Below are 25123 nucleotides of genomic sequence, written 5' to 3'. Positions count from 1 at the left end.
TACAATTCTTTAATGATGCTTTATTGTACTTTGGTAAATGAAGAATTTTAATTCGACATATGAAATACAAAATGGACAATAATTGAAACAGTATATTTCTTGATAAAATGATTTATGATTGAGAAAAACATATTTATAATGATGACATGTTAATTCATTATTTTTTAAGCCACCTCTTTTTGTCAGTATAGAAGTTAATATGAAGTTAAATATACTATATATATATATATAATTATTCATCATTGAATTTATAAAAATTTTTAATTAAATAATTTGATAATTAAAAAAATTATGTGACAGCATTGTTCTAAAATAAATTGGTTGGCTGTTTAATATTTTTTTTTTGAGATGATTCAATTTCTTGAGATTTGTATTTGTATAAACAGAACCTAATGGATATATGATTCTTTTCATATGCATTGCATTATTTAGTGATTTAGGTTCTTCACAAAAAATGTCAAATTAAGTTACAAAGTATGCAGTTGTACTATTTGATTTGCTATCACTAGAGTCATGCTAATGATCCCTGTTGAGGGCTCAGCATAATTTCAGGTGCATTATCTTTTTATTTAGACTGCAGTGAGAATCTTTTTACATGATCAAATGCAATAAGTGATTATTTTTTTTTGTTATAACTGTGATTGGATGCTTCTTTGTTGAAGGAACATGACAAAAGGGAACACGCCTTGATTGGTTCTAACAAAATTGCTTCTTTAATTCAGTTTTAATAAATGTTTTCAAGTTTTTTTTTTCAATAATGTTGATCAGTATCTTGGAAGGATAGTTTTTTTTTTAAGATTCTAGTTTTGTTTACATGGATGTGAAACTAAGTGGCAAAAAATGGAAGACATAATATGCTAGTTAGTATGTTCCTTACAGATTCATGAGAACTTAATTCTACCACAATGCATTTCTCAAGCCATGCAGTTTGGCACTCTTACATATATCCAGAAGCCTTTGTACCAAATATTGAGAAGGTTACCAAGTATTTGGTTGATACAGAGACTTTTACCATTGGAAAATGGCTCAATAGGCATGTAATACAAAAGACAAATGGAATACACTACAAGTTTGGTAAGCAACATGAAATAATAGATAATTGAAGCAAAATAATGAGGTTATTTTGAAGGCTGACAAATCCAAAATGATGTTCTTAGTAAAAAGAAGCACTTATATGGAAAAGTTGGATGAGTATGTCACAAACATGGAGTGTTCACATGTACCAGACATGAGATTCCTGTGTTCGTTATAACATAGAATAAAGAAGTTAACTAACACTTCTTTGACAAGTCTTTTGTAAATGTTTAATCATTTGATCCTCCAAAATTCCACAGATATTTGTATTTACCAAAACCCATAAAGTGAGTGCACACATATGATATGTTGAGAAATATACATCTCCCACTTTCTTAATAGAAAAACAACTTGAGATTCTTCAACAACAGGGAGCTATAATATCTATTCATTGTAAGCAACTCCTTATAATTATTAGAGTACCTACACAATTTTTTTAGTTGATGAAAGTATATGACAGTTATGGATTTTCATTCACTTTATCCATCATTAAACTTCTACCATGCTTCTGTGAACTTAGAGATTTTTATCTTATACAACATCAACTCAGCCCATAAGTAATATTATTACATATTGGAACTCTCACATCTAGTCTGTTATTGTTCGTTTTTTATGCATAATAAAGGTCTATATACAAGACAGATGTGTGCCCATGAGCAGTCTTAATTCAGGGATTTTATGTAAACTTACCCTTCAGCATTTAGAAAAAATGTTGCTATTAGTTTTTCAGTACCAAATTGTCATTTATGCTAGATATATAGCCGAAGTCTTCTTATTGTATGCAACCTAATGTGCAACTGTTTCTCCAAAAGATTAATAACGATCTATATGGACTACAGCTACAATTATAATAAGAAAGTCAAATGGAAGTCCATTTTCTAGTTTCACCATCACTTTTAGAAGAGGCGAGGTCCGTATCAACATATATCAGAAAACTACAGGGTAGGAAAGAAAATCACTTAACACCCTTACATAGCCAAATGTGAAATCTGGAAGTTAAGAACCTAAAATTTCTGAATTATTTCACTCCAGTTATAAACGACTTAATCAACAACATTCCATACCTGGGAAATTGTTGACCCTTGAATGGCAACGATTGTCCCCTAACTGTCAACAAGCCATTATTCCCTCGAAGCAAGTAGATCATCTTGCACGATAGTTTACAGTTAGCGTCCGAACTAGTCGTTTATTTAAATCCCGGGAACACCTATGGCCCTAATAGCGATCCGTTTTTGATTACGTGACAGGTTTTCCCATCAAAAACTTATAAAAGACGCTTCCTTCCCCCCCCTAAAGGGCTCTCCGATCGTCTCTCCATTACGAAGTGCACTGCGCTGTCGACCGAACCCGAAAGTTTCTAAGCTTCTTAAGTTTTTAAGTGCCATTGTCCAGCCTACGAATTCTAAGGTTCTACGTGCCATCATCCCATTAACTGACTCTCCGTCATCCCGAAAATCATTGTCACTTCAGAGAGAATATTTACCTACCGGGACATTCACCGGACTCCGTCTATTTCGGACTTGTTAAGAGGTATGAAAATATTTGTAAACTCTCTCTCTCTGGACCCCCTTTTTGTATATGAGGGTAGAAGTGTAGTTTTGTTCGTTTCGCTTTTAATAAATCTTGTTTTGTTATACAATGGTGTCTTTCTTGACTGTCGGCTTCGCCTTATCATCGACCCCATCCTTCCTCCTCCTTCACTCGTGTAACGCGTAACGCACCGTCGACGTAACAGCCATCCCTGACAAGTGAGTCGCCGGAAAAGGAGGTATGACTCCTTTTTACCTTCCCGGGATCTCACACAAACAATCACCTTAAATACTCAGGCTATAAATCTGCTATTTTTAATAATTAATACTAAGTAATTTTCTACTAGAAATAAATAGATGTTAGGTGCCATCTCTTACCTAAGTTAATAATTATAATTTAAATAATTTATAAATAATTTAGAATCATCTGGAAGAGGAAGATGTTAGATGCCATCTAAGATGGCACCTAACTAGTGGATTTATAGTTTGAGTATTTAAGGTGATTGTTTGGCTATGTATATATATATATATATATAGAACAGAACCTTATGTGACCATAATGGACTATGGAGAAAGATCTAAATGACCCAGCTCTGTCGGCATATGCTAAGAAACTTTATGTTAAATCATTTGGGAAAATACTGAGATCACTAGACCAGGGAATGGCATGGTTAGCTTAAAACAATTGGAAATCTTTGACAAAGCAGAGACCACAGATGTGTTAGCCACCAGGATGTGGACTTATTGTCCACTATGTGGAAATTGTTATATGAAATGTAACTTGATATTACATGCAATGTTTTAATTATCAAATAAGATATATCTACATGTATTTTTAGATAATTTTGCTTCATTTTAACATTAATTTTTAGTAGTATTATGGATTTTCTTGTGTTTGAACAGTTAATGTAACATGTTTTTTTTCTATCAAATGTTTTAAACTTTAATTTTAAAATTTTTTATATATTCTAATATGTTCTTTTTTACATTCTATTCATGCAACTGAAGGTTATCTATTAAACTGGATTGAAAATATTATTGGTTACGTTAAATAATGAATAGCTGGGGTGTTTATAAGGTGTTGGTTTTATTTTTAATTATTATGATTATTTTTGTCAAGTTCTTATAGTGATGCAATTTAATTACAATATTTTATTAATATAAAGTTTCACAAAAATACCAGGAAGGTAACATTGTTGAAAGGAATCAAAAATTATATTGATTCCATACAAATATTCCAATACTCAATTTTATTGTTAATTCTTAGTCCCATTTAAATTAATAAAAGTTATATATTTTTATTAAATGTGTCATTTTTATAATTGATTGTGTCATCACCAGAGGAAAGATTATAACGTTTTGCATGTTAAAGCAGATGAGAAACCTCCAAATTAAGGTCGACTCCAACGTGAAACTGTTATTACCTGATAGTGTATGAAAAGAAAGAGTACAGGACACACATAAAGTTAATTCATTGAGAGTATTTTTTAAATTTTCTGTTGTTTTAACTTTATTATAACTTAGATTAGATTTAGATTAGAATGATTTCCTGGACTGAACAGCTCCACATAAAGTTAGTTTTGTTTTCAATTTTGTCAATAAACAACCTAAGTTGTAGTTAAACACAAATAAACTTATGAGTATTGTTCTATAGAACTTGTTTTTTTACCTTTTACATTATTACAGTTAACATTTAATTTTTGCACTAAGCCATTAGTGAGTGTAACAGATTGTTTGGACTCAAAATAATTAAAAGTTGGATGATGTAAGTTAGGACTTGATTGCATTATATAATTCTGAATTTTCATTGTATTGTTTTAAGTGAATTGTTTCATTCCTTTCCTAAATTTGAGAATATGTTTTTTAAATTATTAAGATATCCTTACAAATTGCATCATTTCATTGTTGATGTGCAAGAAAGCAAATGAATGATAGTATAAACTTGTGCAAGTTATATGATGATAAACTTTTTTGACCAACTGAATATTAGCCTCGAAGATTATATTCTGCAGTGGATTACAGGCAGGAAATTATGGTATGTAGGCTTAATCATTTGCCATTAAGAAGTGATGAATATAATATCATTTAGAAGGTTTAGACATAAAGATCATCCTCATTTAGAAATATATTGATAAAAGGTGAATAAAAAGGAATACAATTTTTTTTATAGACATATTAAAATGTAATACAAAAATTAAAATATAATTTAGTTTTCACACTAGATAGATAGATGTTGATAAAAGTGCATTACTCTTAGTAAGAACAATACTTAAAACTGATATATGGTTGCAGGAACAGATGTTAAAAGTATAAATACAACTTAAGTTATAAATTAGTGATTATTTTCATATTGAAATTCTTTTTCTTGAAGATGGAGACAATAAATTTCAGAAATATGGGGAGGGTTTTGTTTTCTATTAAGTTTGATAGATGGCAGGGCCAAACAATCTCTAGTATGTCCAGTTTCAACTGCAAAATTAGTCTTTCATAAGAATATATGGGACAATTATAGATTGTGTGGGACTGATTCAAAATAGTTATTGTTTCAAGTGCATAATACTGCTCTATGCACTCAAAGCCAGAACTACTTAAAATAAGTAAGACAAAACCTGTCCAAACTGCTAGAAACGAAGTGTGACAGGTTTTGTCTTACTTATTAGCATAATACTGTGTTGGTTAAACCAAATTTTACCAGGTAGTCATTGAGTTTTCCATAGTTTTCACATCAAATTGTTTAAAAATTAAAAAAGTGGTCTTTGTCCCGTGGTCTTTGTCATTTCATTGATTCAATTTTGGAAAAGGAGTCATAATAAAGGACTATTGTTTCACTCCCCGTAACAATAAATTTAAAAAAAATCAGCTCCACCTGCTTCATAAAGGTCCAAAGTTCACCACACACTTTCTACATGCTGCTGCCACTAGATAACAAAGACATTTGGAAACCCATCTTGCACTGACTTTGCTCATGCCTAGATGGTTATGAAGTATATGCCAAACACTCATATCCAATAGGTTGGTTACTGATGCTATTTCTTTTACTTTCAACCAGCAATCTGAAAGAACCAGCTCATCCATCATACCAATATTTTCCACATTTACTGAACAACCAGATCTCATGTCATCTTTAAAGAATTCTTATCCTAATTGAAAATGTTTAGCCCATTTTTTGATGATGTTATATGATGCCAAAGCTTTTCCATATGCACGATTTAGGCATTGCTTGATTTCCACGAGTGGCCTTCTTTGTAAGAAACTTGATGACTGTCCGATACATTATTTCAAAATTTGCTGCCATGTTGTATACAGAAATCTGCTAGAAATCACCTTTTAGTGCTATAGCCAATAAATTTGCATCAAACACTAATAAGACATTAATCTCTTATATACTTGTCTTGACATGTTTTTCAGTCAAGCTAAGTAGGTTGGAACTTATGGCATTTTCTTCATAAATGTGTGTGTGTGTGTATATATATGCACTTCTAGTGGTTTCAGGAAAATTTTTTTTGTCATTTTGATTTGCCATTATGGTCAATATTGTGAATAACTATTTTTTTTGGTTATATTTAAAGTTTATATAGATATCTCTATTTTCTCTGTGGTTTGGTTAACTAGAGAGAGACTTATACTGGGTGATCAATTGATAATAGTACTCAAAAACAGTTTGAGGAATTTGACAATATCATCTGTGCTGACTTCATTATAGCTTGCACATGAAGTGAAACCATAATACCCTTACTTCCAGAATGTTTGCCAATAGAGAATAATTCTAGAACTGGCACTCATGTATGAACAATTTATGAGTACAGTAGAGCATCGATTATCCGACCCCCGATTAACTGACTTATTGGTTAACCGACCGTGTTCTAGTCGGCAAATTCAAATGTCCGCTAGTGATGTGACGCTACAATATTTGGTTGTCTTGGTTACTTTAATATTATTTTTGTTAAATTTTTGCATGTTTTAGCTGGCAGCACTGGCTTGACCATGAAAGAGAGGCTAATATTTAAACCAGGCCTAATACACTATACTAATAATGTATTTTTTCATACTTTTCGGTTATCCGACTTTTCAGTTATCCGACCAACCCCAGTCCCCAATTGAGTCGGATAGTCGATGCTCTACTGTATAAACAATTTTAATAATGTACATTTATTATAATAGACTTATTATTTTATTTATTTATTTTTCTTTCCTTTTGAACATTTTTGACCACTTATTTTACTGTTGCCTTGGTGCCTTACTAACCACTCATTAACCACTGCGCCAGGTGCTTGCTGACATCAGGATTTCTGATATGGCATGCAGAAACATCGGTTTTACTATTGAGGCAATTGTCTCATCATTTCATCCATTAAGCTGGCCTTGAATGTCACAACTTAGATTTGATAATGTGAGATACATGTAAATCTTGAACATTTATTCATTATGAATTTGAGAGAGAGCATTTGAAACTATTGTAAAATTATTTTATTTATTTATTTAGATTCAAATTTGATTTTTTTGTAGATGTTATATTTAAGCAGAATCGTAAGGTAGTCTAGTTTCTTGAGTTGAACAATGTAAAGATGATATTAGATTTGCTTCTAAGTTCAAATGGCTTGAAAGTTTTTCTAGGTAATTTTTTGTTTATAAAAACTTTTTTGTTTTGAACTATTTCTTTGGGAAAGGAACATCAATCCAAATATGTTATTCCTTTCAGAAAATTTATATAGATATATAAATAAATAATATATAAATATATATATATATATATTAAATATATATAAATAAATAATATAGATAAGTGAATCTAAACTATAGATTCACTTATCTATATTATAGATATAACTAATATAGAAATTGTATCGTAAATAGCAGGATATAAACAGCAAATTAATTTGCTTTGTCAACATCATGTAAACATGGCTGTCTCCACCATATCAAGAATAATAATTCAAAATTACTAAACAAATTATTGATGCTTTGTCAGACTATCTTTATTTCATCAATGCCATAGACTCATTTTGGGAACTTTCTTCCCTTCTTTAGTATAGCACTTGGAATACATTATATTTTTATTTATCAATACAATTTTATAACTCATTTAACAAAATTTAGTTCTTTTCTTACATTTTTTTTTTGTTATTTATCAACATGACATCCCTGCATAAAATGGTGATAAATTTGTATAAAAAATTTAGTTGTTTAAAAAAATTCATTTACTCTTTCTTCTGGATTGTTAATCTAAAGGAATAACACATTTGAATCTCTTATTTCATAATCTTTGAGTTGACTAAATTTTCCCACTTATCTTATTTTCTGTCAAACTTGTGTTTATTTTTATTTTCTCCCTCTTCCCCTTAGATACTACTGCTTTTTTATACAGAGATGTCTTGTTTACAGAATTTTTTCCAGTGATTGTTAATTTCTATGCCAGTATTATTACATAAGTTATTGCTGTTTTTTGATATGTATACATGCTTTAAATTTTCTAATGTACTGTACATATCTTCATGAATGTAGTTAAGAAATAAAAAAAAAAAAAAATTGTAAATAAAAACATAACCAAATGATCACCTTAAATAATTGGGCTATTTAAAGCAATCGTTTGGTTATGTTTTTATATACATATCGGACTTAGTGATGTTTAATTAAATTTACTTATATTTATATCAATGAAAAACTAATTAATAATGTAAGTAAATATAAGTAAAGAACTAATATGAATTATAGTGAAAACTCAATTATCTGAACTTGGTGAAACTAGATGTCTTTCAGATAAAGGAAATTTCAGATAATCTAGAAACTTGTTTTTGGTTTTGAGTACATCAAACACTGTGCATTTAATGTTTCATTAACTATAAATACTATAATGTAATCACTGTATTTGAAATTAAATTAATTTACTCAAAATCTAATATAATGTTATATATATATGATATATACTATATATATAATCGAGACACGTTGATAATAATAATAATAATAATAATAATCAGTGCAGAGCCCAAACAGTTAGGAGTTGAAAGTTGAAATTTGGTACACAGTAAGGGTACGTCACGAAAACGCACACTAAGAAGGGATTTTTTGAAATTCCTCTCCATGGGGGGAGGGACGGGATTAAGTCTTAACACTTCCATCAACAATGGAAATGTTAAGTAACAATGGAAGTGTCAACAATGGAAGTGTTACATAACAATGGAAATGTTAAGAGCACAAATGGTTAGGAGTTGAAAGTTGAAATTTGATACATAGGGTACGTCACGAGAACGCACACTAAGAAGGGATTTTTCGAAATTCCTCCCCACGGGAGAGAGGGACAGGATTAAGTCTTAACACTTCCATCAACGATGGAAGTGTCAAGTAACAATGGAAGTGTTAAGAGAAAGCGAAGTGCAAGACGCAGATGCAGTTTTTTTCGTTTTTGCTGGAAATCGAACATATTTTTAGACCTATCTAAAAATATTGTAATTAGTCTGGAAACAGGGAGGACCCAATTCTTGCATTCTGCAAAAACAGGTAAGGTTGACTATAATGTAATAATTTTAATATTCGCTAAAACGGTTAGGAGTTGAAAGTTGAAATTTGGTGCACAGTTAGGGTACCAGATATAAGTTCTAAAGTGTTAAGTAACAATGGAAGTGTTAAGTAACGATGGAGAACAAGAGAAAGCGACGTGCAAGATTTACGGGCGCTGGAAAAAAAAAGAAAAAAGAAAAAGAGTAATATGTTGGAACATATTCGATTTTTAAGTTTAAACAGATTAGTTTGGTTTTTCTCGACCTTTCTTCTTTATGATATTTGATGAAAATTGAAGGATATAATCAGAACATGTCGTGAAAATCGAACAATATTAGAACATTCGATTTTCAAATTTGACCTTTCTTTAGAAAAACTTAGTTTGTTGTTAAAATTACTCTTTTTTTTTGTGACTATAATGTAATAATCTTAATCTTCGCTATCGTTACTTTTGCCTGAGCAATGCCGGGCCTACTTGCTAGTATATATATATATATAGTCTAGTTTTGTGATGCCACAATTGATATCATTTCTAGTTACATGGAGAGTTTGATGTCTGTATATTATACTCTGTGATATGTACTACAACTCTACACATTTTGGATAATCAAGTTTCTACTCTTTAAAATTTTTTTGACAAATAGAAAAATAAGGTAGTACAGTTGTCACACTGAAGAAGAGTAGAAAGTTTGTGAGATGTATCTATGGATTGAATAAGTAATGATGATCATTTAAAATGGCCGACAGTAACCATGAATCAATTTACATTTTTTTTTCTTTACAGAGGTGTAGCCTCAAATAAAAGATTCTCTCTGTAAATTTAGATTTGTTTTTTGGCTGTCAGTGGTGACTGTGAAATAGCAGATTGTGAAGACAAAATCTTTTTTGTGTTCCTCATTATATTTTTACTAAATAAAGATGGTTTGGCAAAGCAATCATTGGTATGTATTGATGTTCCTTTCTGAAAGAAATAATTTGCAACATAGAAATTACAATCCAAAGTACAGCTATCTTAGAGGATTTTTTGTTTTTTTGTTACATGTAGAAAAACTTGAACTTGTAGTTATTAAGAAATTTGTAAGCAAAAACCTTTGCAGGTACAGATAATTTAAGATATTTTTGCATAAACATTTACCTTAATTTTCAGTAACTTTTCTGTTTTATATAACTTTCTATATGAAAATTCTCATTACAAATTCTGTAGTGTAAGGTAATGGTTCTCAATGGTTTTTGAGTTAGCAACAGTAATGATTTTTGTTGGCACACTAATGAGCAAATGTTGCACCAAAAATATTCTTACAGTGTATATATAAGTGAAAAATGACATTGAAGAGATTCTAATAACTGTTCATGAAAATGATGAATGACAGAATAAAGGAAAATCTCAGGAATTTAGGAATATCAACTGGAAATCCATTGCAAATTACAAAACAATGGCAATGAATTGTGTTTTCAACAAAGATAGTCTGTCTCATAAAACAACAGATGATTTATAATTATCATCTAACATTCTTATCTATATATTATTATAATTAGGAATATTCGTAACTGATTTCTGAAAATGAAAATTTTATGATAAAATGTCATTTCCATTTCATTAACTTCAGTAGTTTAATACTATCTTGAGGTTATTTGAAACTTGTTTAATAGCCTGAATGTACTTTTAGGAATTACAGTAGAGAGTCGAAAATCGGAATCAATTGAAGACTGGGGTTGTTCCGATTAGTCATTTGTTCCGATTACCCATTATATACGAAAAAATACATTAACCTGTCCGATGTTCAAATTTTTCTCCATTGCATGTCGCTTCGTGTTGAATTTTCGTCGATTTTAAGCCTAACGAAAATTTTTATAATAATAATCGAGGCTATTGTATCATTAAAAATTATTTCTGCATTTTGTACAAACAAAATAAATATATTGAAGAATATAAAAACATGAAAATTATACTTTAGAAGTAAATTTAGTATCAAAAACGTTCGATTCAGCACGACACAGTCCGACTGAAAATCGTGCCGATTACCGGCGATTCCAATTAACGACTCTCTACTGTAGCTATAAGCAGGAGTGTCCAACCTTTTTCTTTCTCTGGGCCACATTGGAAGAAGTCAAGGAGTTTTGGACCACAAGTATATTATATATACTTGTGGCCCAATTTTTAAATATACAAGTATATTTAAGGATTAACATGTCTTGATTTTAGTAATAAGTATTAAAACTTTATCATAAAAAAAGATATTTAAAAAAATTACTTCTACAGACACTTTCAATTTTTACTTAGAAATAGATAAATTCATTTATTATAAAGGAGACAAATGAAAATTTATTTGAAAAACACAAATATTTGTTTTATTTGAGTCTCTAATTAATAAAAAACGACAAAACACCATTTTAAAGTGTAATTTTTATTCAACTAATATATTTGTAAATATGTGAGCCTGCAGATTTTAAAGGGATTTTAAAATTGATGTTAATTGAAATTAAAATTAATGTTAATTGTTTTGTTCAAAATATAAATATCCTAGATAGATAAAAACGAGGAGAATCAGACCAGAGGTCACTGGTTGTAATAACAAGTCAGTGGGAAAGTTGACACTTAGCTGTCAAAAATGCTTAGTTATCCTCAACATTTGACAATCACGTGACCCCTTTCCCAGGACAATAGTTTAAAAGTGTGAGCTACTGGAAGCTCGGGGCGATTGTCATAGGAAGTTATAATTGGTGATAGGATCACCTCTGCTCCCGGATCTCCATACAGTGAACCAATCCAGCTAAAGGGAGAAGACACCGGTTGGACTCCTATTGTTTCCATGCACACACGATTGTCGCATACTGCTCTCCATATCTGTCCTTAGAGGTATTTCAGGGCTAAACTTTGTAAACTCTCTCTCTCATATGCAGATTAGGCACGCGACATAGTTTTGAGATTAGTTGCCAGTTTTGTGTAAATAGTATAGCTCATAATCACATTTAACCTTAGGATTTATATAGCCTCCTGTAATCTAGATTTAGTTAGTTAATAAATGCTTAGTTATTTTGTTAAACCTGTCTCCTGTCACTCCAAACCAACTGTCGACTTGCTCACCTCTTTCACTACTCGATAAAGAGCCATCCAAAACAACAACGTGAATGGTCCTTGCAGACTGTTGCTGAGTAAGTTGTCAGTAGGGATTAACCCTGGCCCATGGTTTCTCACAAATAATATGTAGTCCAAAAAGTATCAAATGATATTTTTTACGCCAAATTAAAAGAAGGTAGCCAAATTTGGTGCAAAGTAGCCAAACCTTGTAACACTTGAAAGAATACTAAATAAAGCTGGAGTTGGGACTCAAAGGATTATGGACCCAAATGCAGTGAAAGGAGAGAAAGGAAAAAAGATAAAGAAGTGAGGAAGGTTGGAAAATTAAGGGTCAATATTTGCATAACAGAAGGTCTATTTAACCTTTCTCACTACTTTTTATCTTTTGGCCTTTCTCTCTTTTTTCTTGAATTTGGGTCTATAATTATTCCTTTGAGTCACAACTTCAGCTTTATTTAGTATTCCTTTCTCATTCACACATTTCTAAGTATTTGAAAATATTTCCTTTCCACTCAAAAATAAAATACAGGTAGGCCTCCTACAATGCAGTACCTTTACAACGTATTTTCGCTCCAACGCGGTTGGAAAAATGTGGCAATTTTCTTACAACGCGGTACTTTTACAATGCGGTTTAGGGTATTTAGAAACGAATTATCTTCCTTACACATTGGTGATTCAATCAAAAAATACACTTACGTAAAACCAGATAACCGGAGTGGTTAGTATTCGGGTCGCAAACGTTTTCGTAGCCTCTTCTAGGCTCTTCTTCAGGCTTAGTAGTAATAAATTCGAATATATTCCTTTTTGAAAGAACCGAGTTTCGAATTCCGTCACGTGAAAACGTTCCAACATATTTTTTAAACGAATTTATTACTCTTTATTACTCTAAATTTTATTCGAATTTATTACTACTAAGCCTGAAGAAGAGCCTAGAAGAGGCTACGAAAACGTTTGCGACCCGAATACTAACCACTCCGGTTATCTGGTTTTACGTAAGTGTATTTTTTTGAACGAATTATCTTTCACATAACAGAAAAATCGCAACGGATCACATAAGTGCAGTGGAACTTGATGAAACGAGCTCAGATCTTGAAATAAGGCCAGTCAAACATTCTTGAACAACTATAATAAGTGACAATGAAGACTGAATTTGTGAGCATAACATTGTTTCTTTTTGATTTTGACTTGAAATCATAATCTTTTTAGTTTTTATATGATGATGAATTTTATTTAAGCTTTTTATGTACATAAATTTAAAAAATGATGAAAATGTTACACCATAAAAGGCAGTTTTTCTCTTTTTATAACTGAATCTCAGTTTCTGTATTAAGTTGGTGTCTCCTATAACATGATTTCCCACAATGCGGTATTTTCAAGGAACATATCTACCATGTTGCAGGAGACCTATCTGTATGTATAAATGTTTACAGGTTTGTGAAACTTCCTTTTTGAGTTTATGCCATTGAAATAAATAAATAAGTAAATAAAATATTAAAAATTTCGTTTTGTTTGCACGTTTATTGGGCCACATGCAGCCTGCGGGCACGGGTTGGACACCCCTGCTATAAGTATTGCATACAATAAATAAACATCAGAATTATTCTAGCATTGATATGTGGTCCGTAATACTTTCAATGGATATTTCTCTTATGTTGATTGTGTTAATTATGTTAATCATGTTATATTTTCTTGTGAATTTAAAATATATTTGATGATTGTGAAATAACTTTCATTCATAGCATAATTAAAATATTTTAATTTATAAAAATTCATTGCACATGTATTTTATGAGATAAAATTAACAGAATTATTAGATAGAAATTTAATTAAAGACTTGTATTTATTTTTTTTTGTATCTGATGATTTTCATTAAAAAGTACTCGAGTCTAAAGAACTGAAAAACAACTTTATTACAAAAATAAAATATATTTTCTATAAAAAATTTACTTTTATAAATTTCAGTAACTGCATAAATTAGTAAGGACAAAAAGCTCATTGTATAATGAAACTTGATTATTTAGGTTTGTAAGTTATTTAATGCATGCTATTAAGACAAAATTTATTTTATGACTTTTGTGAGGAATAATTATAGAAATATTAAATAATTTTTAATTATAAAAACACAAATATTAATTGATAAATTTTTAACAAAATTTAATTTAATCTAGAAATATAATTTTATTTTTAATTTCTGCAATTAGATTTATCAAATATAGCATAATTTTTGAAAAAGAATTTAATTTACATTTGTATATGTTATAAATTTTTAAAATCAATTATAACTAACATTATTCATTTGATTTGTAATTACAACTAATTTTAAAAGGCATTTTATTATTCAGGATTTTAAATTGAAACACAGGTATATGTCATTAGAAAATCATTAAAATTTTGATTATGATTATTTTTTAACAAGTTTATTTTATCATAATTTTATTGTAAATCAATATAATAATAATACTGTATATTTGAAATTATGTTTATTTTAAAGGAAATATAATTAATTTAATAAGAATATATTTAAATTATAGTTATTATTAACACAATAAAATTGTAAACTACTAAATTTATATAAACTGATTACAAATAATTATAAATAAAATATTTTATTATTATATGTAAGGGCCTGCTTTATATTCATTTAAAGTTACAATAAATGTACTGCTATATGCACAGTATGTTAAAATGCCTGAAATATGCATTAGGCATGTTAAAACATCAATAATATACAATAAAACTATTAGATTGAAATGCATATGTACTTCTTTGATATTAGAATACAATGTGACAATAGGTGATACAAGGGATTTGAAAATTGTGATGTCACAAACATGCATTGGAATAATGTTTCATGTAGGAGGTGTGCAATCAAGTCAATTATGAATAAAATTATATATTTAATAAAATTTTTATATCATTCTATGCTATCTAATCAATCATTATTGAATTTATTTCTGTATATCAGGTTGTAAAAATGAAATTTAGACATTTTGTTTTTTTCCTAGAAATGACTGGAAGATTGAATGTTCAATATAGGTATATAACTAGAGTAACCAAAGAACATTTTATCACATATTTCCTTGAAAATATAGTCATAATGCGAAACACTCATTAAGTGAAACAATTTTTCCCATATAAATTAATGTAAAATACGATAATGCGTTCCATGCCGAAAAAAATTCTCAAATATTTTATATATAATGTTTATTCAAAGAAAATTATACAATATACATTAAGAAACGTGAATCATCATCATATTTTCATCTAGCACGGAATGAATCAACCTGGAATGCAAATGCAATTTGCAGAAAAACAAAAAAATATCAAAATTTAATTTGGAATTGGTCATTAAATTTAATACAAGATGGCAGCATAACTTCTTCTTCTAGTCAAATTATTTAATTTCTAATATTTAATTATAGCCTTTACATAGCCCAAGAATTTGGCATATTGTTTGGCGTGTTTATTATATAACGGGCTATAGTTGTTGATGTTTATATGTAATATGTCTAAACACAAGTTTGGAAAATTGTGTGATCACAAGTGACACTAAGATGTTAGCGGAATGAGTGCTAAACAGAGACTGATTAGCATGCGCACAATTCAGGACTTTCCCTTTTCTCGTCACTCATTATGCGAAACGTCGCTCGTTAAGCGAGTCATTTTTTTGCAATTTGTTTTGCTTGTTATGCAAATTACTCATTGTGAGAGATACTTGTTAAGCGAGGTTTCACTGTACTAAAATTCACACCTTCCTCTCACTTTCCAGCATTCACTGATTAAAAATGAACATTTTTGACTACCTTCATTGGCTTGCATCAGGTTAAGCAGATATCTAAAGCAGGTTCGATATAAAATTTCATATAGAATCTGCTTAACCTGAGGTAGGCCACTGAAGGTAGTTGAAAATATTCATTTTTAATCAGTGAATGCTAGAGAGTGAGAGGAAGGTGCAAATTTTAGTATTTAGCCCTGTACAAATGCTGAGAAATGATTAAATGCTCTTTGATACTAAATCTATACTTAGTTAATAAGTTGATAGTATTGTTTCATTCCCAATTGATATCAAGAATGTACTAAAGTTAGTTTCAGTGCAACTAAACTTTACTGTGATCATTTGCTGTTTTACCTTGTCTTGATGCCTCATGTTCTGCTTATTTAAGGATATTTCAACACTTTGAATTCATTTTTTACCATGGCACAATTTGTGGCAAACATTACAATAATGAATTTTTCCATGTTTTAAATATCTAGGATCAATCTTCTGTACATACTTTCTTAAAAGTTTAGCATTAGTTTTTACTGTTTTATCTATGGTTGAACCAAACTTGATATAACAAAATCTTTGTGTATGTTCCATATGCAGAAAGTTGACTACTCACAAGAAACTATCTCCTTTATATTTAATTAAACATTATATTTACACAATTTTTTAAAAAAAGTTTTAATTTTACATTATTAAATTAATAAATACAACATTTTACAATAATTTTAATCCAATTAATTCAAAGAATTTTTAGAATTTGAAGATGCTTTATGGGATTTTATGGGAATTTGAAAATGTCCATTTATGGGACTTTAAAAAAAAAAAAAAAGAGGGAATTAGACAATTCAATAAGGAAGAAATTCTTCCTTATAATATATTTTGTCATAAGTGAGCTTATAAAGTTTTTATAATAGACAATTCAAATATAAAACATTTGAATTTCACACTCACATCTATAATTGATGGAGGAGTGATATTTCTCACATGAATTATACATGTGCAGAAAAGATTCACTGCACAGATAGTGCTATTTTTTTAAAATAATCTATCATAATATTTTATTGCAAGTGCTTGTTTGCATTATCATAATAATATTTTCTATAACTATTGATTAAACTGAGTTATGAAAATGTGCATGTAAAGATGAACTAATATCTATTTTAAAAATTTAATCTTAGTCAATTTGCTACAGAAGTTACATAAGGGGTATAACATAAATTGTTTAAAGGTTTTGTTGCCTGATAAATTTTGATATAATTCTTTTGAACTGAATTATAGCATGCTGTAATAAAATACTTAGAAAAATGTTTTAAATTGTAAAAAAAAAAAGTAATGTTAAGTCTATTTTTCATACATATTTATTTGAATGGTTTTGTAATTGTGTTTAAAAACTATAAAATAAAAATATAATCTTATATTCTATTTTATATAGGCCTATTCATTTTTTTTAATTTTAATTATTTCATTTTTGTTTCATTATATTTATTCCAAAATGTTTCAACATTCCATAACATTCATAATTTTTAAATTATTTCATTTAGTATACTAAAATTGGAAATTTTGTAATTAATTTTAGTTGATGTTTTCCTATAATGAAAATGCTTGAATTATTAAACTGTTAATTTTTTTGTAATTATTTTCATGTAAAAAAGGTGATTTTAGCTTGTTAATTTAGGTATAAAGTCTTGCATCATGTAGATCCTTAGAAATTCTGGGTAGAAAACTATAAAATAGAAATTCGTTTTAGTAATACAAGTAATTTCATTTAATTTTGTTTCTAGTTTCATATTCTCTAATAAATTTTCTCAATGAATAAGTTTATGATTAGTGATGTTCTTAAGCTAATATAGCTCTTGTAGAAGAGCATATGAGAAAAAATTATTTTCCCATTAGGAATAATCTTAACCTGATGCAGACCCTCAAATGTGGTCAAAAACATTTGTTTATTAAACAGTTACTGCTGGAAAGTGTGAAAAAGGTGTGAATTTACTATGGCATATAATGTCAGAAAATTTACACCTTTTTCACACTTAGATGACATATAATATCATCTAAGGAAGAGAAGAAAAATATTTAATGCAAAATGTTTAATCAACAATGAAATTTCATTGTTGCATTCAACATTGTGCATCAGTAAGTTTCATAAAAGTTTTAATATTTATTGTAGTTTGTCACTTCTTCAATGAATGATGCTTTTATGAGAATGGAATATGGGAATTAATTTTATAACAATAAATATCACTTTAGGGAAATTGTTAGAATTAAGAAATTAATATATTAAAATTATAATATATTTATTACTTTTAAACTTTTGATTACTATTTATGTTATGACTACAGATGTTAATAATAAATTTGAAATTAAATATGTAAGATAAGTTTGAATGTAAAATGAATGATTTTACACAGTATTGTATTATTAGAAGAATATGTGATACACCGTAAGATAGATCAAATATAAATTACATTATTTATCATTGTATAGAAAAAATAGACAAAATCAAAGCTAAATAATGAGTAGTACAACTGTAAATAATAATTATTAAAGATTTTGAGCAAGCTATATGTCAAGTAGACCAGTGGGCTAAATGCACTTCAATCTAAAAGATTCATTGTGCACCAAGTTGTATGTCTGTCCAGAATTGTTGTAGATTAGATAAATATATAGGTATAGGCAGTGGTGATATTCGGCGGGTTCGCACAGGTTTGGCCGAACCCGTTGTTAAAATTTTCAGTTTTCCGAACCTTGTTAAACACACGGAACATTTCTCAGTGGGTTTTGTTTTTTTTAAAAAAATATATTAAAATATACGTATTATACTCTGTAATACTACTAAACTAGGGCCTTATACCCCGTTTGCACCGAGCATTTCAATCTAGATTGTGAGCAAGGTCAGGGAGTATGTCTTGATGCGATCTCTCTCGACCGTTTCAATCGAGGTTTAATCGCGATTGATTCAAGAGTGTTCTTGAAAGTAGATCCAGTCATAAGAGAGATCCCAGAATGCCACGCGCGCGAGACAATACAAGATGGCTGTGAAACAAGTGTTGGGCTATGGACAGCGAAAGAAAAAGTATAATATATCTCGAGAGATGATGACATGTGCTTATTCCTAGAAGCGCCATATTGCGGTAAAGAATTTCTCTGCCTTGAAAAAAAAATAAAAAAGGGTCGACAGCTCTAAAATACTATTGTTACCTGGCCTTCTCCCATGGCTCGTTGCGTTCTAAATATGCCACTGATTGTTAGATATATGGTTGCAAGAAAAGGTATTGTATTTATTTCTAGCCAAAACTTCCATTTCGTTTGTCGGTGATTGTCAGGGAAAAATTTTCTGCTAGCGAACCCCTTGTTAAATATTTTGAATATCACCACTGGGTATAGGTGAAAAACATTAGTGGATCCAGAACTCAAAGGGAGGCTAATTCAAAATTATAACTATTTAAATTAATAAATACTTCTTAATAACAAAGGCACAATGATTGTACTGTGGATGGTCTGATAAACCATACCAGAATAGCATAGGCCTAAATGTTTTTAAAAACAATTTTTTGAACTTCAAACAAATAAATTTGAATTTTTTTTGTGTCAGTGGGAAGAACATAAGATCTTGTAGGTCCCTTGAATCTGCTCCTGGTGCAAAATGAATTAATACAGTATATGTGAGAAACTGGGGATATATGATATTAATCATATACCACTTATTCGGTAACGGTCACTGAAAACCGCTCACTTGGTCAACGGATGGCTATAGGAAGGTTAATTATTGAGTGGGGAGGTTGTGAGTAAGTCAATAGGAATCTGTTGTTTAAAATAATAAGAAATCACTTTCATTTTAACTTATAAAAGTATATTTAATAAACCAAATAAAATTTAAAATACAAACGGATATATACAAAGTAACCTAGAGGACATTAACTTATCTAACTATAATGCTATTATTATATATTGAGAGAAAGTTTACAATAATATTTAATAATACCTCTTTAAATATTTCATTTCCCAAACTTGCAAAGGCAGAAGTTAGAGAAGACCAGACACAAAATATGTCTGATGATTGTATGTTTAATCTGCACTGAGTTTGGCGCGTAAACTCCTTTTATACAAACATTCTCTTCCAATGAGAATTAAGTAATTTGACCATCTGATGGGTTGTCAAGATGAGGAAGAGATAACGATCGCTCTCAAGAACTAATAATCAAAAAGGAAACGTCTGTTCCTTGTTCTCTTCAATTTTTAACCTTTACAAAAAAGGAAAAAGCTTTGAATTTAATATACAAATATTATATTAATCTTTAAAATCTTATAAAATATCAACATCCATATTCAGATTCTCATGTGTATATATATATATACATGTTTATATATTTTATATAAATATATCTTTCTAGACTGAAACAAAGTTAATGTGAATTTTTTTTTATAATTAAAGTGATGAAAACCACGAACTTAACACTTGTTAATAGATTGACTGATTTAAATGGATTATCATTGTTAGAACTTTTGTATAACTCAGTGGTACTCAACTGGGGTCCATGTAACATTACTAGGGGTCCATGGAAAAAAAATACTGAATTGGGGTTCACGGTGTTAATCGGATATTCAGCCAGTTTTAAAGTGGCCTACTTTTGCTTTGATGCAGACTCCCAAACGCGTTTTGAAATTCTCAGCGATGGGCCGCGCTCTTCTGGAGACAGTTTGTCTCACTCCCAGCGCAAGGATTGCTTCAGCGACTCCAAACTTTCATGGCGCTTAGAACAGACCCTGGCCTCCAAAATGGACCACACACTGTAGTCCATTGGGTTCAGATTCGGCGAGTACGGTGGCCATTCCGCAGACGAGATGAAATCGGGAAAATGAGCCTTGCACACTCCTGAGTCTTCTTCGCCCTGTGTGTTGGCGCCGAGTCCTGCTGAAACGTCCATTTCACACTACCAAAATGCTGCTGAGCCCACAGAAGTACCACAGCCTCGAGAATGTCACGGTGGTACACATCTTGATTGATTTTGGCCCCTTGATCAACGAAAACAAGGGGTGTCTTGCCGCTCGCACAAATTCTGCCCCAAACCATGACTGACATTGGATTTTGTGATGTTCGATGACGGCTGAGCGTCCAGGAGCCCCGCGGACCAGTTCCTGTCGTTTTGATGGTTGTACGGAGAAAAGCTTCTCGTCTGTGAAGAGAATGCACTGCCATTGTCGACCTGCGGCCCGACGCTTGAGTTAATGGGATCTTTGGAGTCTCACGCACTTGTTTTCATCGGTGAGGAGCTGAATCTTTTGGAACTTGTAGGGCTTGAGTACGAGTTCCTTTTTCGCCATTAACCGCACCGATTCGCGATTGATTCTGATCTCACGAGCAATTTTTCTCATGGAGACCTTCGCATGTCAGTCAACTCGCTTTGTGATGATCTTGCGGTTCCTAGACGTGTTGACAGTGCGCTTTCTTCCACGTCCGGGACGGTCACCATTGTGGCCAAGCTCCTTGAATCGCCGAACTGCATCTGAGACTGTCATTTTTGGAACACTGAGCAGACGAACAATTTCACATTGATGCTTTCCTTGCCGGAATAGCTCCAAAATTGCACAACATTTGTTCGACACCATTAAAAAAATAAAGAACTAACCCTTATTACATTGAAAGTATATCTACACGAGCAGGAAATCATGGAGAATTAAACAATATTATGTAAATTGGTGACAGTAAAAAAGTTCAGGTGCAGCATTGCTACAAACTTTGTATGGGTTAATTATTGTCACCCTGTATTGTCAATTTCTTTATTACTCATTTCTTGCATAAGGGTTAAAATATAAATTATTTAAAATATTGAATATGTATATCTCATTGACAAAGGTCAAAGAGAGATTATAAAGCCCAGGTTTGTCAGAGGAATCTTACACCATCAGCGTCATGTCACTTGACAGTGACATTTCTGAACGTTTTGTGTCAGTTTGTTCCTGATCTTGAAGATTAGGGAGGGAGGCACATTGAATAAATCTGCATTTTCTTTCTCCATTACTCACTTAGGCCTATCTTAAAATGGTTTCTTTTTAATTTTGTACTATCGTATATAGATGATCTATAGAACTTAATTGTTTAATATGTTTATTTTGCAATAAATTGGCTTTCCTTCAAAATAAAGCATAATCATTTACTATTTCTTTTATTTTTGATACAATTCCTTTCTTTTTTTATTAGTGAAAAATATAAGGTTTTTTTTTCTGTGCAACATCCATGGGGTCCACAAAAAAACATCAAGGTGTCTATGGGTAAAAAAAGGTTGTGAACCACTGGTATAACTCATATCACTTGATTAAATCCACTGTTATCTCTAAGTTGGCCTAGCTTTTAGTAATATAAAGATATTGTTTCACAAAATAATATGCCACTTACAAGTAAAAGATTTGTTTCCATGAGTTCACCATTATTGGTATTCTTAGCAGAAATTGTTTTGCATCAAAATATAGTTTAATGTTTTATTATATTCTGCAAATAATATTATATTATAGTGTTTTATTATATTTAAATATAGTTTTAAGGCTTTATTATATTCTGTTTTTTGTGCTTTTATAATTAATTACAGCAGAGTGTTGATTATCTGAAAATCAGTTATCTGTAAAAATCAATTACCCAAAATCTACTTCAGAGAGTATTAACTCCAGAATTTACTAAGTTTTTACATAATAACAGTTATCAACAGTCTTCTATAGAGCCATTATTGAGCTATCCCATTTTATTAATTTTACTATTACCATATTTTACAGCATATAAGATGCAACTATTATTAAACAAAGGCTCAAAAACTCACCCCTCGTCTTATATGTGAAGTTGTGATCTATAGGCTAATGAATTTCTCAAACAGCTTTTTGTAGTTCAAAACAGTTTTACAGATAATCTCTCCCTGGCCAAACCCTTGAATAAAAATGCTATTGTTTAATTAAACGTATTATTTATGAACCTGTGGCAAATATGTTCCCAAATCACTCTTGAAGAATTTGATGTATGCAAGTAGACTTATGAAGCTGAATTACAAGTTGTCTACAGTAGGGTAAACTGTAGCCAGTTGTAGCCATGTGCATGTGTTGTGGTCAGTATGGTCAGCTTTAACAGCGCACAGCTTATAAACACATGCTAATGGCAGTTGTATCTGTTATATGCTTGCCTGCCTTTTTCAAATTACATGTTTATGTAACTTTATTTGACAGCAATACAAGTTATAAAAAAATTATCTCAGGGTAAATGTTAGGTTTTCAGACACTTTATAAAGACACTATTTTTTACCCCATATACCATTGAACTCTGGTGAGAAATTTTTTATAGGACCCCATAATATGGAGGTCTCTGACATATAAATTCACCAGTTTTTAGACATGTATAGTTCCTTTGCATGTTGTTTGGCTATAATTAGTCCAATTCTCCTACCTTTAGTCATTATAAAGTTATGGAACTGGTTCACTTTATTTGTAACATCCTGTATATAAACAATTAATAATTATTTTGAGAAGTATTACAATGTCACGATTATTGATTAACAGGTATAAGTGCAAACATGACGGCATGGTACATAGTGGTGGAAAAACACCCTAGTATATATGACACAGTGCTGAGTTAAGATTATAAAATTTGGGAAACCGGTTGGGAAATTTGGTGGACCATTCCATTGTGTAAAACTCTACTGTAAATTAAAACAATCTTCTTATGTCCCTTTTATTTTAACGGTGCACTACTTTCACTTCATCATACTGGTTGTTCCAAAGGGTTTTTTTCTATTGTTCTTACCGTAACCAAGATCACGGTTTCCCAAATTTTATAATTTAGGAAACTGTGATCTTGGTTACAGTGAAATTATGTGATATGAGATGTAGCCTGCTTTATCTCATATCACATAATCTATACTTATTTCAAATTGCCTTTAAATGCAAAAAACTGTTGGGTTATCTATATAAAATTTTGGTACCTATTTTAGTATTTTTTGTCTTTTTCTTTATACATATATAACTGTGCTAATCCAAACTACTCTGTACAATAATTAATTTGAATTAGCAAGATTATCATTCTTAAATGGTTAATTTAAATGGTTAAACTATATGACAGTTTTAAACATTTAAGAATTAACAAGTGAATTATAAGACCAGTCTATGCAATGATTTAAAATAATATAAATATTTTATTTTTCAGAGGAGCATTTTCTATTGTCAGAAGATGTGTCCAGAAAAATAGTGGATTAGAATTTGCAGCAAAAATAATTAATACTAAGAAACTTTCAGCAAGAGGTAAATAACATAGAAATAATTATTTAATTTAATTAACTAAATAAAAATTACACTAAATATTTGTATTTTTATATTTTAAAATGTTAATTGTTTTGGATTATAAAATTAAAGATTATAGTAAATTATATCACAATAATAAAATTTAATGATGACAAATAACTACAGTAGACTCCCCTATAACACGGTAGATACATTCCGTGTTATATGAATCCGTGTTGTATGAGTCACTTAAATACACGAGCCAATCACAGCTCGGCATGTGTACAGTTTAGGGACTACGGCTGCTTGGAAGGTTTTCTTCCGTAAAATTAATCGATTATAGACTAATTTGACTCAACATTTCCAAATCACGTATAATTTTTTGGGAATAATCCATATAAACTATTCTATAAACAAAAAATTGTAAGATTACTTACCGAGTGTGCACTGTTCGACGATGCCATTGCTTAAGCTTGTTTTCATCGCGGAGTGGCTTGTCGAACGGCGGGCGCGTGTTTCCTGATAAGTTATTTCTCTGCGAAAAATTCGCTGAACTTTGGAAACATCATTAATATAAATATAATTTTTATGACCGTTAAATAATAAATGGTTTTTTACTAGGTCTGCTGCTCGTTTAAACTCAACGGTTTGTACAATATCCACTATTGGTCCAGATTCGACCAATCCTGTCGTATAACATGGTAAAACGTCATCGCCGACTTGTGTCACGAGTCTCTTTTAGCGTGTTATACGAACACAATTGCAATTTTTTCGCCATGTTATACGAATCTGTGTTATATGAACCCGTGTTATAGGGGGATCTACTGTATTGAAATGAAAATTTTATTATATAAAAAATAAATTAACAGATTAAACATATAATAAAAGTGTATTTATTTTAAGAAATATAAAATTATTTTTTAA

At 30.3% G+C, this 25123-nt stretch overlaps 1 protein-coding gene across 10 annotated transcripts in view; it reads left to right on the top strand.

Annotated features, from left to right (window-relative positions):
* Nucleotides 1-25123, top strand: part of LOC136988659 (calcium/calmodulin-dependent protein kinase type II alpha chain-like) — a 205537-nt gene that overhangs the window by 6127 nt on the left and 174287 nt on the right. For all 10 annotated transcript variants that reach the window (XR_010882794.1, XR_010882793.1, XM_067286576.1 and 7 more), the window contains exon 2: nucleotides 24126-24220. Coding sequence is in view for 8 of the 10 variants with exons in the window: in XM_067286576.1 (XP_067142677.1) it covers nucleotides 24126-24220 (95 nt within the window). In the remaining 2 variants the exon portion in view is untranslated. The remainder of the gene's footprint in view (nucleotides 1-24125; nucleotides 24221-25123) is intronic.

Source organism: Centruroides vittatus, unplaced genomic scaffold (assembly GCF_030686945.1).
Source record: "Centruroides vittatus isolate TY-2023 unplaced genomic scaffold, ASM3068694v2 scaffold_373, whole genome shotgun sequence".
Taxonomy (NCBI): Eukaryota; Metazoa; Arthropoda; class Arachnida; order Scorpiones; family Buthidae; genus Centruroides; species Centruroides vittatus.
Note: the sequence above shows the minus strand (reverse complement) of the source record. Positions and strands in the feature narration are given on the sequence as shown.